The sequence below is a fragment of the Gymnoscopelus braueri genome (assembly GCF_963280865.1).
Source record: "Gymnoscopelus braueri genome assembly, chromosome: 23".
Taxonomy (NCBI): Eukaryota; Metazoa; Chordata; class Actinopteri; order Myctophiformes; family Myctophidae; genus Gymnoscopelus; species Gymnoscopelus braueri.
The window spans coordinates 11,665,621-11,685,131 of NC_137625.1; the positions used below are offsets into that span (position 1 = coordinate 11,665,621).

At 43.5% G+C, this 19,511-nt stretch overlaps 1 protein-coding gene across 1 annotated transcript in view; it reads right to left on the minus strand.

Moving 5' to 3' along the window:
- Window positions 1-19,511, minus strand: part of nav3 (neuron navigator 3) — a 188,078-nt gene that overhangs the window by 28,708 nt on the left and 139,859 nt on the right. The window contains exons 13-18 of the mRNA XM_080421087.1: window positions 8,640-8,766; window positions 7,187-7,496; window positions 5,921-6,653; window positions 3,919-4,344; window positions 2,453-2,494; window positions 131-288 (exon numbers count right to left, since the gene is read on the minus strand). Coding sequence (XP_080277213.1) covers window positions 131-288; window positions 2,453-2,494; window positions 3,919-4,344; window positions 5,921-6,653; window positions 7,187-7,496; window positions 8,640-8,766 — 1,796 coding nt within the window. The remainder of the gene's footprint in view (window positions 1-130; window positions 289-2,452; window positions 2,495-3,918; window positions 4,345-5,920; window positions 6,654-7,186; window positions 7,497-8,639; window positions 8,767-19,511) is intronic.

Here is a 19,511-nt window from a genome sequence, read left to right on the forward strand (position 1 = left end):
ATCTCATAACCAAATGTTAAACAAACGTTTGTATACTCTGAGTTACAATATGCATCTGCTCCTTATTTCCCTGAGTCATGGTTGTGCAACTCTGAATAACCATTATGACACGTGTTGCGGTTTGTCTTACACAGATTGGAGTAGTGGTATTTGCCAGTGGTTGTACACGCAGCGCCCGGAGGGGAGAGTGGGGACTGGCTGCCGGTGTCCTGGAGCCCCCCTGTGGAGTGGGACCTCAGCCACTCCTTCCCCTCCTCGTGCGACGTCTGCCTGGAGGACGGCGGGTATCTGAAAGGACCACACAGTCAAAACTCAGGGGGAGGCGTGACTGTTTGCAAATGTTTGAGCAATAGAAAGGTGATTGTGTGGTGAAGTGTGCACGGATGCATGCATGCATGTGAGTATGTACATGGGCATGCAGTGCACTCACACAGTACAATGCAGTTCATATGCACACTTAAAGGGATAGTTCACCCCCAAAATGACTTTTTTCTATCGATTACATACCCCATGGAGACTTGAATTCATGGAGAGTTTTTAGTTTTTGTCACATTCCTAAGCCAATAACTTGATGACCGGCGGCAGCTCCGGTAGGAGACTCAAAGTGTCTCCTACTGGAGACATTAGCATCTTTCCGCCGGTCATCAAATTATTGGCTTAGGAAATGGACAAAAACAAAAAAAATCTCCACAAATTCAAGGCTTCATGGGTTGTGTAATTGATTGAAAATAAGTAATTTTTTTGGGTGAACTATCCCTTTAAACACAAGGCAAAAAAAGCTGCTCCGTTCCAAAGCCGCAGAATCAAGACACCACTGCCTCGCCTCCACCCGTCGCTCTGAAGTGACCAAGCAGCAGGAGGCATCCTTATCGCGCACGAGAGGCAGCCATATTTAATCCTCCGAGGATGATAATTGAGTTTATGCTCATCCTGTTTTAGCACAGGCTTTCCTCCGACACCCACATTACTAAGCCTGTCACACATGACCTCACTCGAGTGCTCCTCTCTCTCTGCCAGTCTGTGCTCTCCCCACATGAAGGGGATTTTGGGCATCTAATGGTGCATTGACGTCACATGACACGGACACAGCAGTCCCTCCATGTTGGAATTACTACAGTGTATGTCCGCCAGAGAGAGAGACATCTTTGTTTGACTCACTTCATTATGCACTCAAAACGGAATATTTGATACATGAGGGCGACCATGTCACAATCATAGGTTGTAAATACCTCTTGCAGGAAATATAAACATACAGGGTATGCTGACCGTTGTCAGATGAAAGCAGTCAGGCTGACCATAAAAACATTTATGGTCAGCCTGACCAGACAAACATTTGCTGACCATAAAAATCATTAAGAAGACAAATCTCTTTAATTCTGCAATTTTTCTGTATACTGTTAAACTATTCCCATATGGACTAAATCAAATAATAATTTTGTATTTTCACAATTTTATACTCAAGTATAAAATAGGAAAGACATATCACGATATTACTATATCCAAAATCCCAGAGAATATCTAGGCTCATATCAATACAATAACTATACTGTATATTGCCCAGCCCTACATCAACTGCCCCAGTTTTGAATTCAACACTGCTGCTTGAAAGCAGAAAGCCCTATGCAACTACTTCCCTTCTCACCAGCAGTGTGAACAGAGTGTAGAATATTTGTTGTTGCTGTGCCACTGTGATGAATGAATAACAGTGTATCTATCCTTCACCAGGCTGCATATCCATCCCACCTTCCTATTGGCTAACGGTGAAAATATTACTGAGGTTTAGGCCATTTTAGGTAGCGGGGGAAATATTGGTATATGGCATGGCTGCTGTGATGGATTTCCACCAACGTACACAATGATAATGAGACGAGAAAGGATGACTTATAACACACACACATGCAGACACATACAGTACAAGCACGCATGCGCACGGACATAAGTACCCACGCGCACACACACACGCACACACACACACACACACACACACACACAGTCATATTTGCATAATCTGCTATAAATATATTACTTACACATTTATGATATAGCATGCTGGACAGATTGAGTATACATATTTTATGGATTATAGATATATGCAGTACGGCAGTGATTCTCAACCTTTCCACTTTGATATGCACTAGGCCACGGATCCCCATTTGATGCAGTTTTTATCTCTGCAACCCCAATCTACACTGTGAAATCCTCACTGCCAAATGGACCGGTAAAGGTTACATTTCGCATCCATTTGTACACTCTCTGAGTTATAGGGTCCATTTGGTTACTAACTCAATCATTTTGCTGGGGAACCCCATGGAACCCCCTCAAGGACCCGTGGGTTTCACAGACCCCATGTTGAGAACCATTGCAGTACAGTATGGGGTTGATCAGTTACATGCAAATGTAATTGTATGAGTGTGAATAAACTAGACATGATGGTTGCTGATGAGTATAGTACCTCAGGCCCTTTTTGGGGAGCGTGTTTCTGTCAAGAGGCATGCTGTTAAAACAGAGGATGAGTGAATTAGATGAACGACATAAAACAACACAGTACAGATACACATTTCTTCAGATTGTGTAGCTTGACTTTGACATCATGATAGAAACACTGAGACATTATGTGATGTGCAACGGTACAACAGAAACCACACCATACAGGCAACATCTGGAAGAATAAAAGGTAATGAATCCATATTTAAGTGATAATAATTACAGCTGCAAAATGGTGGTTAAGAAACCGTGAACAGATGCATAATCTATGTTAAAATACTGTAATGAATTAAAAGAACAGCACGATGAATTGCATGCACAGGGTCTCTAGACAAAACAAAGAAATACCATATCAAAGACCGTGACAATGGTGGATCTGCAATAATGGCTGTGATGTTTCTGGCATGGGTTTTGTGCCGCTAAAATGGTGTTGCGATTCTAGATATGACAGGAAAGGGGAGTGGAATTGACTTCTACAGCTTCACCCAGGAGACGGCACATATACTGGACGAGCTGGGGATTGAACCGGCAGGGCCCGTCTCACCACTCAACTACTAGCTGGTCAGTAAGTTACTGCTGCAGAACCCCAGAGCGAAGGCAGCCAAGTACTGTACATGTCACCAAGGTAAATATATAAATACTGTGATGCAACACAACAGAAAAAAAACCATACATAAACTGTGTGACCACTGATGCTTCCATTGGGAATTAAATGCATCATGGGTAAGGGTGATCTTCCCTCCAACATCTTATTTTCATACAGTGTTTAAAAATAGTCTTTAGTTCGAGGAAAGTATTTTATGGAATTAATTAAATTAAGCCATGCCAGGAAATGCACCTCACCAATCCAAAACCACTACAACGGAAAATGACACTTTATGGTAAAGACATATTCTTTGGCCAACCTCTGTATACTAGCTGTATATCCTGAGCAAAAATTATATCTACAGTATATTCCTGGCCAGGTCCTTTGATAAAGCGTACAGTACTTGGCTATACACTGTACACATTCATCCTCATTGTTAATTTATCCATTTGTAAATCCAAATGAAAGGAAACCTTCGCTGATTTTCCAGCCTAAATGCCTACATTACATACGCTCAATGATCGTTTCATGACATCAACATTTCGCAGAGAAATACACAGGAGGCATATGGTATTTTTACCAAATACATTATTGATCTCCTCACATCATAGAAATGGGATTTAGGTTGAAAATCGGTAAAGTTTTCCTTTAACCACTAAAACCCTATACTTCATTGAGTCCCCCAGGGCTCTATACTTAGTCTGCTCTTTTTTCCCCCTCTAAACCAAATCTCTTTGCCGAAAATAGCCAATCTTCAACTCACAATGCGCTGCATTGCGACGCATTATGAGCTTGTAGAGCAGCTATTTTCACCAACTGATTTTACTTTGTGTCCCCTCTGTACTCACCCTTCTGACAGGGTGGATTTGACGGAGCCAGTTCGCGTAACCTTGGGCCCGTGGTGGCCCAGCGGCAGGTCGATGGACTCAGAGCTCGTGTGTAGACTGGTCATGCTTTGGCAGCTCAGCGTGTCCTTGCTGCCTGCCGAGGAGCTACAGGCCGGCCACGGCCGCGCGTTGGAGGGCAGGGAGAGCCCGGAGGCCGGGCTGGACGCCGGGGAGTCAGTGCACAGGTCTGGGGTTTTACCATACAACGGGCTGCTGCTCCCACTCTGCCCGCCTGCGCTGCCCAGGCTGCCCGTGCCAGACGAGGGAGAGTCCAGGCTGGCCTGCCTGGCTAACGTACCGTGGGGACTGCCCAGCAGTGAGGGGCACTTGCCTGAGTCAGGCGTGCCCGGAGAGCTGGCCTTGCTGCTAGCTTTGGTGCCAAACAATCTGGGTGGAGGGGGGGGGGGGCAGAGAGGTGGGTTCAAAGACACTCGGTGAGCATCTGCAAGATTCGTCCATACTATATGAATCATTTTACCATTTATATGAAGACAACTGGATAGAGATTTATGCAACATTTTCAATTCACTTCGAGGTCGACTTAATCTGAGAATGTGTGCTGAGGTATATTATATTTATCCCAATGAAATATAGAGAATATGCTGCAATATTACAGTGATATTGCATTGAATAGGCAAGAGGTATCAACGGCGTAAAAAGCAGGCTGCTGAGTCACCGCCTCCTCCTCATAATAACCACTGACAGTAAATATTTCAGCAAAATCCCACGACTGACAGCATATGCAATACTGTATGTATACATAAAACTGGTCTCATGTGAGACACAAAGCTTCCAATCTATCTAACCCCAGCAGCAAGCCTCCACTTTCAGCTGCGAACGGTCAGTGATCCGCATAATGGTCACATTTGCACAGCAGCTTCAACCATCTCATGTCATCTATGACTTTAAATAACATGTCTTGTCTTGTCTGTCTGTCTGACTGTCTGTCCATCCGTCCTTTATTGGCCCTGTTATGTTAATACAGCCTGCCTCTTACGTCTGTCTTCGCCTGTCCTACTGACACACAGAATTTACAGGTAGCACTCTTTGCAGAGCTAAAACACATGCTTGTGAAAGGCTGCCGCCCTCCATATGGGACAGAGTGCTTCTAATGAGCATGGCGGTTTGGTGTGCAGAAGAACTCTTCTCCTCTGTCTGTTCCAATCAAGTCTGCTTAAGTATAGGAAGCACCAGACCTGGATGACAAAGCTTAAGACCTCCATCCTCGGGGTAAACATCCTGTTTCATATTCAGTGGCGCATTCTGTGCACCGGGTTACAATCTCTCGGAATGGCAGCCGCTGGCAGTGAACTCGGATCAATGTTCCTATGCCGGAGCCGAACTATGATTTATTAAGTGTCTAACATTCGGCTTGTGTATCCAAGCATATCTAAAAATGATAGAGATGATAGAATATCTTTCAAACCAAGATGATGCTTTACCCCTAAGGCTGACTTGATACGCTTCTCTATCTGTTAGAAGAGTCTGTGAAAAAATCTGTCTCAATAAAACAAAATGGAGATTGACAACCAACACTTCTAAGTGGCCTCAAACATGGACTGAAATGAACATGTTTTAAAACCAAAGACTACGCCCGATCTATAAAAACCTGAAATATGGGTTTCAAAAACATCAGTTCCACTTCATTTGAAGCCTTTAGAATTCAGCTCAAACTTCTCCATTCATGTAGATTCTGCACTACAGTATATTTATCTTTTATATGTTTGTGGCGTGATACATTGTGGAGACAATAACTTAAGCCTGAGTTATACCTAACACTGAAAATAGCAGATCTGCTATTTCTGGTGCGTGTCACCCATGTGCAAATAAGTATATAAATCAGGCTTAACTGTTCAGGGGGGTAAGAAAAACATGTAATGAAATGCTCGATTCACATCAAATGACACTGTATGAGGAACAAAGAGAGAATGGAGAAGAATCTGCTGTGTTTTGTGTGTCTGACCTGCGGAAGGTGGGTGAAGCGATGTCGGGATATTTGGAGCCGGGTTGCCTGAGGCCAGACTGGCTGGCTGAGCTGGACGTAGGGCTGGACTTGGGGGAGGTAGACAGCCCCGTGGCTGGGTCCTGATCTGACACCGCCACCTTCTCCTTGTCCGTCTGGTTGATGGTGATGGGGCTCGAGCGGTCCGAGCTCACCTTCCCGGACTCCCTGCGCTTGGCCCCGGTGGGGGGAGCCGTGGCCCCGCCTACGGCTGACTTGCCACTAACATTCGAGTCGATGCTGCTGGAGCTCGAGCGGTGCCCGCTGCGACCCACGACCACCCCGCTGGAGGACTTAGCCGGCCTGGGCAGGGAGCGGTACTGCAGGGGCACTTTGGACCCCCCGCAGCCAAGCAGGACGCCGTCATCCTGCGGCTGCGAGCCATCCAGGCTGGTTTTGCGGACCCCGGCAATGCCGCTGCCTTTCCCCAGGGCAGCTGAGGACTTGGGCACCTTGCCCAGGGTGGCAGAGCCACTGGCCAGGGTTGCGCCACTGGAGGTGATGAGCGTTCCCGTGGGGATTTTCTTGTAACCAAACGAGCCTGTAGCTGTGGGTGGGCGTGCTATGCCCGAGGGGGGCTTCTTGCCCTCGTCGCCACTGCTCTTCCCGGCATCAGAGGGTGAGCGTTGGATGCTCGCTGAGCTCTTGGATGGAGCCTTGCCCTTCTCGGAAGCCTTGGCATCGTCTGTTTTACCTGTCGGATTGGGAAGGCTCATTAGCACACAGGGTACAAACTGCATGCCCTGCACAATGCACTCGCTCACATCAACTGCAGTGTCTCAGACTAGGAAGTGCCAAATTAAAGTAAACTCTGGGCCAGAGCCAGGAGACCAAATTTTTCTCACAGCTCAGCTGAATTGGAAAACGATACTTATCCTCGACAAACATATGAAACTTGCAGAGTGGGCAAAAACTTAAAGAGTAACTGCAAAGTCTCACATCAACAGGAACGTGAAACACACACGGTATTCAAGGACAGAGGCACAGATCCCATTTGTGGCCAAAAGATCCGAGAATTAATTCCATTGGATATAATTAAATCATCAATAAATAAGATTCTATCGTGTACACATCAGTGTCTGTTAATTTAACACAAAATTAACGGACAACAGTGTACTCCGAGAGTTTAAAAATGGACCTAAATGGGTACATTTTACACTTTACACAAATGAACACCGGATTTCACTATGTAAGTTTTGCAGCTTGTCTAACATCAACGCCACCTACCAGGTGTTTTGTGGGAGGCAGAGCTGCCCTTGGTCCTGGGCGGAGTGATGCCCACCTGGGCTGTCATACCCCTCCTCCAGGAGCCTGTCTGGGACATCTGAGCCAGTGCTGGTGTTTTCTGGCTGGGGTCCTCATATTGGCCCTGGGGCTGAGAGGAAGAGGATGTGGAGGAAGACTTCCAACGGGAGGGGCTGCCACTGGGGTCCATGCTTATGTCCAACTCCTCATCCACCTTCTTCAGGTCTTCGGCTCCCGCCCAGCTGCTGCTCACCTCCTGCTGTGCATGCTTGGACTTGCTGCCTTTCTGGGACTGGGGGTGGGAGGTGGGGGTTGGGGGCACAGAAAGAATTATGATAATATGATATTACAGCTAATGGTTTTGTTGAGCACTTTAGTAATTTTTTTTGACTTAGGCTATTTGATATTTGAAAATAACCAACAAATTGCAAGATTGTATTACCAGCAATGTTTTAAAGATTTTGACATATTTATAAAAAATATATAATCTTATTTGAAAAGATTTTCACCAACAAACAGGGATGTCAGGGGTCATGTGATTAATATGCTTTAATCTTTAAGAAATTCTACACTACATGCACACAAATATGCGTGGCACACACACATTTGTCTTGCTATACTGTTATAGGGACCTGCTTTTAAACAAACTGCTGGCCCAACCTGTCCCTAATTTTAACCACGCTATCCTCAAAATTCCTATCCTTAACCCTAAGACTAACTATACCTAATCTGAACCTTGAACCCTAACTCTGCAAAATTGACCCTTTTCCTCGTGGATACCAGAAAAATCTTTATTTCTGGATTTACCATCCTTGTGGAACTTTTGGTTCGCACATAGACGGTGAAACAAATGACACCCACACATACATGAATACATACACAGAGTTAGTCTCACTATCCCACCTTGACAGATGGCAAGGCTTTCTAACAACACCAGCGCCTGTTGTCTGTTGAGTATTACATAAGGGGCCGTGGATGTGTTGCTATTTTTATCAGGTTGCAAAGGAGTGGCCTTCACTACAGTACACAGTATCCAAAGACCGACTGTCCTTGCTTTCAGGCTAAAGTAGCTCATGCTTTTTTGTTCACAAACACTCCAATCTGGCTGTATCCTAACAATCTTAACCACTTAAAAACCCTATGCTTAGTTGACTGGAGTCTGTCTATGCTATGGACAATCCTGTTTTCGCTCTACATCATATCTTTCGCTAGGGTCACTAGACAGTACACTAGGGTTCAAGTGGTCAAGTAAACATACATGCCACAACCGAGTTGCAGAATAACATTGATAAACTGTGGTTGGGTAAAAATGTATTTTCTCCTTTGACTAAGACTCTCTCATATCAAGTATCTCAACGAAGATGACTTTAAATGCTGATCTTTAGCACGGTGATCATGGGGGGCATTTAGCGGTATAGCAAGCTAGTGCGTTTACCTGTGCTCCCTTGCTCTTGCGTGATGAGGAACTGACAGAGGAGTATGTGGGTGTGTTCAGATCATCGGTGCTGATGTTATCCAGGGTGTCACTCAGACCGCTGCTCACCGAGCTACTGTCATCCCAGCTACAGAAGAGACAGAGGGGCATACACGAGGAAGGAAGGAAGGAAGAGGTGGAGTACAGAGGAGATGGGGTGAGGAGAGGGATGAGTGGACACAAAGAAGAAGAAAGGTGGATAAAGGACAAAGGGAGAAAGAAAATTAGGTTAACTGTCGGAGAACAAGACATTTCTTTATCTAATGTTACTGTTTTGCAATGAGAATAGTATCTTTTTTTGTTGGTGTATGGTCACTTTAATTCCAAATAGTTGATAGAAAGTTGAATGACCTCTGCTCACATTATTCTTTTCAAAAGACAAATCATCTTTGCAGATGTATGCTCTATGACTATTTTCAGAAAAAATAAATACATTGACATTTTTAATTAAATATATATCAAATTATTTCCCCCCCTCTCCCTTCCAAATGGCCCCACTGGCGCCCCATGTGGTCCATGTCCTCCTCCACACAGACCCTGGTTTAGCCTGCAGATATTAACTATCTCCCTGGTGCTCAGTCTTCATTAACAGGTACATGTCCAGAAGACTCAATGCTCAATCTACATCCTCGCCTGGCTTTTAGATCAATTATAATCACCTAATTAGTCCAGTCGAATGCCTGTGCTCCATTCTCAATCCTCATTTGTGTCCCATTGACTTGTGGGCATTTGAGTCCTTCCACCAAAAAGGGCCCAGCTCATTAATCATGCGTATTAAGCTTCTCATTAAATCAGACTGTGTGGAGGAATAAATGAATTGTCATTAGCATAGTCATTATTTAGACGTTTTGAGAATGTTGACGGATTCAAAGAGCCCTAAATGGAGACCATATGGACCAAATGATCAAACAGTGATCATTCCCATACACACACATTTTAATTATCGTGGAATTAGGCTGAGGGAAAATTCCGGCAATGTGTTGCAGTTATTAGAAATCCCATTTTCTCTCATCGCACCTAATAAATCACCTTCAATAATAATGAATTAGCAACTGCTTCCTCTTCCCTCTATGTCATTGTCTTCCCTCTATCTCGGACACACACAAACACACAGATTTGGTTTCCATGCCAACACACAAACTCTCATGTGTGCATACATTGTGGCTATGGGTGTGTACAGAGTGTGTGTGTGAGAGTGTGTGTGTGTGTGTGTGTGTGTGTGTGTGTGTGTGTGAGTGTGTGTGTGTGTGTGTGTGTGTGTGTGTGTGTGTGTGTGTGTGTGTGTGTGTGTGTGTGTGTGTGTGTGTGTGTGTGTGTGCACGCACAAGTCTCAGCCAGAGCACAGCAGCAGAGACAGGGAGAGGGGGGTTCAGTCATACAACAAAACCTTTTGTGATCAACATCATAATTATATTAAATGAGCCTTACATGGACATCCAACTGTTGCATTTATCAATCTTTCAGCACGTAGACGACTTTGAACCCGCCCCTTTGGTTGAGCCCACATTCATACAAGAGGACAGAAAAAAAAACGATGGAAGTTAATTACACTTTTTCACTACATGGGGACATCAATTAAGCCTGCCATCTAGAATCCATCCAAGACAAAGATGAAACTCAAAGACAGGCTGAACATGAGAAAATAATGAGCCATTTTCAAAAAGCTCACAATGGAGGATGGGAGAGGTGTGTGGTTAGGCTGAGGCAGTGAGGACAGACCGGTTGTGCGTGCGTCCACCAAAGAAGACAATGGCATTATTCATTTTCTGAAATCCTATTCATTCATTCATTAACCAAACGAACCCTAGCATCCCTATTCGGGATATGTCATAATGGATGAACATTTAGCAAAAATAGCAGATCTACAAGCTCAAACAACGTTGAGCTTGTAGATTGTCTATTTCTGTTATTCCATACAACAAAGCATAGGTGTGGTTAAGTGGTTTATTCATTCATTAAGTTACTGTTGTTATGAAAAATTACTTGTATGTGTCAGAGAGAAATGGAAGACTAACCATTTTGACAGAGATGATAAAGTACAGGTATAATGCAACCAATACTGCAATAATGTGCAAGTCTGGTTTCATCTGACACTTATGAATGATATAAAATAAAAACACTGCAGGGTAGAATCCTTGCAGCCCAGTTGTCTAGTGATGCAGGATAAATTGATTCTGCTATTATGAAATACATACTGTAGGGCAAGCAGCCATCAATCTTAATGGCTAAAGTTTGACCATATGAGCTGCAATGTAATACCACATACTTTGTTTGCTGGACAGAAACATTGTTGAAAGCAACAAACAGTCTATATTTTATGATATTTTATGCACAACCAATTCAAACAAAGAAAATGAACTATCAAATACATATTAGTCTCTCTTTAATTTGGTATGTTTTGTTTTTAGGTTTTTTTCTGTGCTGTTGGACAATTTCAGTTCCACAAGAATGGTTGAAACCGGGAATAGCAATAGCCAATACATAGTCTTTTTCCTATTGACCTAGATAGGCAATTTCTTATTTTGCCATATCCAATCTCTCAGTTTGCCATTACATTTTTTATCCCACCCATCACTGAGGCTTCCTTCCAGTAATGGCTTGGGGGGGGCCCAAGCCATTACTGGAAGGAAGCCTCAGTGATGGGTTATATGGAGGGAGTGAAAAGAAATGACTTCCTTATTGCTGATCTGCTGTTGCCTTGGTAGGATTTTATTTATTACCTACATAGAGCTGGCACAGAATGAAATACAGTGTGGATAAGTCAGTAATAACGGATTTGGGATCAGGATATTTGAAATAACCTTTTTAATGGAAGTAATTGACACACCACACATTGGACTATGTATCAACAGGGAAGAGGTAGGTTGAGCGGGTTGCTAGTTTCATGTTGGAAGTCCACATATCTGAGGACCTCACCTGGAGCCTGAACACCTCCCACCTGTTCAGCAGCACCTCTTCTCTCTGAGGACGCTGAGGCATAACCGACTCCCATAAAACCTGATGATCAACTGCTATTGAGAGCATCCTGTAGTACCGCTGTGCAGTTTGGTATTTAGTTGCACCGAGGCAGCCAGGAAAAGACGTGCAGTACATAGTCAAAATAGCCCAGTGGATGATAGGCTGCCCACTTTCAAACCGGGGAGACATCCACTTGAGTCGTCTTCATAAACATGTCACCAACATTATGAGAGGCCAAACCTCACACCCCAGTCACCACCCTACCCTCAGGCAGGCTCAGAACACACACAGACAAACACACAGAGAAGTTTTGGTCCCAGAGCTGCTGAACCCATAACCATGTCCCCAAGTGCAATATAAAACTGCTGCTAAATGCAAATTACTGTTGTCTGATTTGAGTTGACTATTATGATGACTGGCTATTTATTATATTTATTTTATATTAGTACATATTTTCCTTTTTTCATGTTATGCTTTTATGCTGCTAAGTGGAATGGATTGCTGCCTAATTAGGTTTCATGTCTTTTTAATATGCAATAATAACTAGAAAGAAAGCCACCAAAATACTCCCCCCACCACCCATACCGGGATAACCCGCTGCACCTCCACCCCCCTCCCTTTCAAACCCCACAACCCCCATACCTCCTGTCTTCCAAGCAGTTCCTACAGTACGTGAAAGCCCACCATGAACCCTTTTCCTTGGCTTTGTAGCTTGAATATCAAACAAAAGTCAAAGGGTTTCTGAACACAACAGGCATTCGCAAAGAAAGCCTGTCAGAAATCAATGGATTTGAAACATACTGAGCTAGCTTCCTTTAATAATTTCCTCTCATCTGCACTTAACCCTGCTGTGGCAGATCCTGAGACTTGGTCTAGGTGGGAGTTGTTAGATGCTTTAGTATCCAGGAGAACGTGTGGCAGCTGATGATTTTTTTTTAGTTTTTACATCACCACCAGAATGCAACAGCAAATGGAGGATTGTCAGACTGGCTGTCTATTTGTGTCATTCGGGGGGAGCTGGCATCGGGCGGAGTCTTGAACTTTCAGCAGTGACAAATGCTGCCTGCCAATACACCTTGACAACCTGTTTTAATCACTTGAACCTACAGTATGTGTCCCTATTCTGTGCGGGTCATAAGAGGCAAGAGATTTGGTGTAGGGGGGGAATAAAGAGCAGACCAAATACAGAGACCTTGGGGACCCCAGTCAACTAGTGTTTAACCACTGAAAAGAATCTAGACGTTTTTTGTCTGTCTTGGCGGTCCTTGGACCGCTATTTTCCACACCAAATCTCTCAAAAATAGGCAATCTACAAGGTCACAACGCGTCGCAACACAACGCATTGTGAGCTTGTCGATTATTTTTGCTAATGTCCCCCCCCAGAATATGGATGCTGGGGTTCAAGTGGTAAAGTGATTAAAGTAAGATAAAGTACTCTCCCACTCGACGCTGCTCACCGATGATTAAATACCAGCAAGGGAGCTGCCTTGTCCTCGCAGCCTCCTCCCTCAGAGACCCCCCGGCAGAACCGCAGCGGCAGACGGAACTACATTTGATGCTCACCAATAAAATGAGCTTGTCCCTGGTGACTTGGATGTACTTTTACAGATTGTTTGTGGGAAGCGATGGAGGGCATTTGCCAGCAGACAAACAGGGCAAACTCATATCTCATTAGTCTCATTAGTTTACTCACTCAGCCTGTCTGTCTCCATCTGTCTGTCTGTCTGTCTCTCTGTCTGTCTTCTGCCATTCAGTCAGTTTACCTATCTGTGTGTGTGTGTGTGTGTGTGTGTGTGTGTGTGTGTGTGTGTGTGTGTGTGTGTGTGTGTGTGTGTGTGTGTGCGTGCGTGCGTGCGTGCGTGCGTGCGTGCGTGCGTGCGTGCGTGCGTGCGTGCGTGCGTGCGTGCGTGCGTGCGTGCGTGCGTGCGTGCGTGCGTGCGTGCGTGCGTGCGTGCGTGCGTGCGTGCGTGCGTGCGTGCGTGCGTGCGTGCGTGCGGGCGTGCGGGCGTGCGTGCGGGTGGGTGTGGGTGTGGGTGCATGTGTGAGAAAGAACTTTATGCCTCTGCTTCAAAGAGGAATGCTGCGCTGAGTCAGTTTTAGTCAGAAAGGTGGATATTTTATGAAATTCAGAGTTTACTTAAGACACAGATGGTCGTACCACCTTCCCTCTCAATGTCTTCCAATCTGAGCCGAATTGAACTTGATAACATCAACGATATGCCAATTTGCTGACTGTGTGTCACACAACCAAATCCGTGTTGCCACTAATGTGCCAGTCAAACTAATTGTAAAACTGAAACGGATGGCTTTTAAAATGAGCTCATTGCCTTCCAATTCTTATCAAAACACCTGAATAATTTCTCTCTGTTTCCCCAGGCTTGAGACAGTCTCATCCCTCCTAGGGTGGGCTCTCAGATATAGTGACATCTTCCTTCTCAGGGGGAAAAACCCTTTAATTAGCTTCAAATGTGGGTAAAACAATTTCTTGCTTAACACATTGAATGCCAATCGCGTAGATCTACGCGAACCTATTTAAAGCCGCAGCGTGCCAGTCGCGTAGATCTACGCGAACCGCCGATTCCCATGTTAATCGCCCAAGGTGCACTTTCCGATTTTTTTTGATCCATTTCCGGTTTTCGGTCGGAAACGGAATTATTCGGGTTCCGGTTTTTTCGATCGTATCCGCTTCCTGTCTGGGATCCTGTTTAAAACTCGATTTTCTCGGTTTGTTGTTTTTCTCCTCGCTGATCACTGTTTAGCGTGTATCGGCTGTAGCTTCAAGATGGCGGCTCGCATTTGGAAACTGTTTTCGCTGGACGTTTCTCACGGATCCGCTGTGTGTTTAGAACCAAATGAACGCGCACTTTTAACTTATTTAGCGAGGTCTGTGGCGACATGATAAAAACAAAAAAACAACAATAAAACGCTGGCACTGGTGAGTACATTATGAGATTAAACTCTGGCATGGAATGTGTTAATGAATACCACAAATTAGTGTTACATGGCTTTTGGAACTGTAATCACAAATTAAACATCCCCTTTAGCTTTGCCATTTGCTTCCCAAAGTGAAATTCCTCAATGACAATCATGTTAATTAAAGGACAGGCCATTATCTAAAAGAAAGTGCAGTCTTAAAATTAAGTCCTCAGACTTAATTTTCATGAACCTATTGGCATTTTGGAGGACGGTACCACTAAAGTCTCTTATAATTGTGTGGACATTGATGCTTTACCCCATATTACACCAATTACATTCTATGGCATCATTCAAAGACCAATTAAGAGGTATAGTGTGGTCTCATTGTGTTCAGAAACACTCTAGACTAGAGCAAATGGTGTGCCGAGGCAACTGGTGTGCCGTGAGACAAGTCCAGGTGTGCCTTGGGATTTTGTGACAATCACACATTATTATTGTATAATATATTATATATTATAAACACTTTCAAGCTGGAGTCCCCATTTTATAGAATAGAATAGAATAGAATAGAATATACATGTCTATATTAATACAGTATGTGAAAATAATAATATAATATTGTATTACATTACTGCATATATCAATATTTATTATTGTATAATTTAATTTATTTATTTTAACATTTTCAAAAATAGCAGATCTACAAGCTCACGTGTCACATCGTGACATGAAGTGAGCTCGTAGGACGGGTAATTTTGCAATGAATACAGATATGCCTTTAGATTTTGACATGACCTTTGGTGGGGACAAAAAGTTTGAAAACCACTGCTCTATAGCCAGCCATAGGTCTGAGTCAAAGGAAAACTGCATCAAGCCTACCCTTTCTCCATGGACCGGGTAGGAGCGCTGTCCTGAGAGAGTGCCTAACCGTACTGGGCTGAATATTTCATTATATTTCATCTCCCTAGACACTCGGACTGAATCACCCCTGAAGGTTCTGACAGAATGGTGGCTGCCGATCGAGCCCTAACCCCCAACTCAGACCCACGTGCCGTAAGACACGCGTCATCATCCCTGAAGGGCCGTGTCGTCACGATAAGTGGCACAGACCAACTCGATAACCCTGAACACAGCGGAGAGCGAGGGCGAGATGCTGTTTTATGTCATAACTTCTTAAATAAACAATGAGCATCCATGTGCAGAGCAGCATGAAGCCTGCAAAGACCAAGGTGTAGAGGATATTACTTTCTCTCCTGTGTTTCAGTACATAGGGCAGATAGCAAACCACATGTCACACTATGGATTTATGCTCAAAATCCCCTGTAAACTGTAAGATTGCATCTGGAAAAGACACTATATTTCCCTTGTGGTGACTGCTTGCTAAACAAACACAACAATGCTTCTTCACTGTACAGTATTGGTCTGACTATAGCAGAGGTAAGTTGGAACCTTGTGATGCAATGCCACAGGAGGTCTAATGAAAGAAGGTATTAGGGATGCAACTAGCGATTATCTTCTTAGAGATTATTCAATTGATGATTTTTTTCAATTAATCAAATAATCGAGGAAAGAAAACACCTAAGCCCCATTTATAAGTGTCGCACAAAAATAGAGAAAATGCATGGACAATCTACAAGTTCACAACATGCTGTGAATCATGACGTATTGTGAGCTTGTGGATCTGCTATTTTTGGAGAATTTCTTTTTGAGTATTATGCTAAAAGTTAGCATAGTGGGCTTGTGGTGAGAAGGCTGCCTGCTGATTTGAATTCCTCAGGAAAGTAAAGGATGAACATTCTCCCGTTGCAACAGCTACTATCAAAGTACCCTTAAGCAAGGAACAACAATAGAAGAATGATTAGTTGACTAGGCAGCAACTCACAGTAATCAAGCATGTCTTGTTGTATAAATGTGAAGCAGGGCATCACTGAGAAAGAACATGTCCTTTGTGAATCCATCCCCTGAAGGAATAACATAACATTTAATGATTAGTAAATAATGTGTGTGCTTGCACAACATCACTGCTTGATCTGCTCATCACAGTCAAATGGATTACCTCATAAAAGACAATTACCTAGATTTAACAGTAAAACATGAGAATGGGAAGGTGTGTTCACTCTCAACGATTCTTTTCTTTATCGCTGAGTCTATTGGAAAACCAATGCACTGTTCATCAATGCATACTAGCTACTCCCATGCGATAGAATGCAACGCTATGGATCCACTCAACCGTGCAAACGTTGTCTCATGTAATATTCAATGCATCAAGACTTGTTCCTCAACGAGAGCCCTAGAAATTGCTATCTGGCAGCCATGCCAACGGATGATGCTGAATACACAATATAGAGATAAAGATCAGTCTTGATGAAGAGGTCGATATCTATTTAGAGGGAGAATTGTAGGGCCATGAATGTGAGACTTCCGTGGATCAGAGAATGAAGTTCTTCCTCACGGACAGGACAGATTATATAACAAGGGCAAAGGGCTCATTAGGAACCGGAAGGTTCCCGGTTCGATCCATGTCCCTTCCTAGTTTTGTGTTGAAGTGTCCAAGACACTGAAACTGTAACTTCTACTGTTGTGGTTCCTTCCAGGTTCCACCGCCGTCGGTTTGTGAATTTGTGTGTGAATGGGTGAGATACTATAACACACATTGTAACGTGTTTTGCATAAAGGTGCTTTACTGTATAAATGCAGACTATTATTTACCAATTAAAAGAGCACTGCACATATTTGACGTGTGTCAAAATACTTACAGTAAGCATGATTTAAAACCTGGTCGTTTAAAAACAAACTGTGAACAATGCTGTACAGGAAGCACTGCTACATGAATGAAAAGTGGCATACGTAAGTTTATATTATTATTAGTAGTAGTAGTAGTAGTAGTAGTAGTAGTAGTATTTAAAACGGACTACATTTTTAGTCATGTTGGATTTGTCTCTGAAACTGAGGATTTAACTGATATTGAACAAATGTAATGTTTGAAGACCAATGCAATTAAACAAAAACTTAAATAAACAATTAAACTAATCGTGACATTACTCGCTTATGCTCCTGTTTTGATTACAGGCAGTTAAATACATTAAAGCAGGTATTTGTGAAAGCTAGACTCGAGACATAATAAGATTTGTGGCTGCTTGATTTGGAGCAGAAGGGAGGCTGACTCTATGAACTCAGAATGTTGGAGCGAATACGTTTTACTAGCTGTACTTTATAGCACTTCTATTAGCATAGAATCAGAGCATGAACTCATATCAATCAAACAAACGTCTCCTTGGGTAAGGCTACTGTCATAGTGTCCATAATACTACACTTAAATTCTTTGTTCAAGGAATAGCTCCTGAAAGAGTCAGTTTATTAAATCCTACTTTTGGGATAAGACAGTTTTTGTGCACAAATCTCAACTTATCCAAGATCATATGAATAAGACATTAAAAGGGTGGAAGCCTCACTTTAACCACATGAACACTACCGTCTCTATTGTGGGGAAAACATTCCACAAAAATAGCCAATCTACAAGCTCACATTATCGCAACAGTGTGCTTGCAGATCGGCTATTTTTGGCAAAGAGATTTGGTGTGATAATAATAGTAATACGGTGAACTAATAATATAGCGTTTAAGTGGTTAAGCACTCTAATGTGGCTTCTTCATGGCTTTATAATCACAGAAAAACAATTCTGGAGGAGTCAACAGCAAAGCTAAATCATCAATGCTCTTAAGATTAACCATGGCAATTATCTGTCAAACATTCTTACTGTAACTCAAAAGCAAGTAATTAAGTATCTCTTTTATGCTGCCTGTCTTTAAAAAAAAACATACACAAACTTGTACACATAAACGCACTCACAAGAAATGTAAGGCAAGATGTCATCCTCATACTGTATGCCCTATACCCCTAATCCTTGTTAATGCCTTTGAGCCCTATCGATCGGTCAATTTCCCATTAGAAAACACCACACCACCCTCGAAAGTGACCTCACTTATCCTCCTCCTTCACATGACTACTCACACTATACATGACTCTGACAAAGAATGGACCTGTAAGAGATTATTTTTACACTCTCAGTGTTCAATTAACACTCAGTATTTTTTACTGTGACGAGTCCTCAAAGAGCTAAGCTTTAAAATGTTGTAAACATAGTGCATCGTAACTGATCTCAGAACACACATGCCACCGCCACCACAACCAACAACAACAACAAAAAAAACAAGAGCAGCAAACAGATGTGTGTATTGTCATTAGCTTTGGAACCTGCCAGGTCCTATACTCACCTCCTTTGGTGGTGGATGCTGCCTGTCCTCGTATCACAGGACAGTAGAATACAGTGGTTTTGGTCTCGATGGCCGTTTCCCTGACTGCCTACTGTGACTACTGTAACAAGAGTAAAAGCCCACCTGGCCGCTAGAGAAACTAGATGTGACACGACGGCATGCCCGGAGAGAAATAGGCAACGAGAGAGAGAGAGAGAGAGAGAGAGAGAGAGAGAGAGAGAGAGAGAGAGAGAGAGAGAGAGAGAGAGAGAGAGAGAGCAAGAGAGGGAGGGAAAGCTCTATCTCACTGTTCCACTTGCACCCCACCCCACCCCTGTGCTCTGGTTGGGCCCGTCAGCCCCTGCAGAGACAATCAGACATGCCGTCAGCAGCAGGTTACCGAGGGTTAATTGCGAGGGGATGACAGTGCAGAATCAATCCAAAAGCAAGAGGTCCCGCTCAGCCGGACAACAGACTGCGCCTTGCCTTTGCCAAAACGCCTTTGACTGGAAATGATCTCATGCATAATACGTGAGGTGGTGGAGGCAACTCTGTCCTTATAGATTCATCTTGAGACATAATTCATGAAGCTCCTCTTTGCAGCCAGCAGAAGTAAAAATGGGGGGGGGGGGGGGTATAGCCACACTGACTGAACACTGACCGGTTAAACAGTTAAGGCAGATCAACAAATACATACACCATTTTG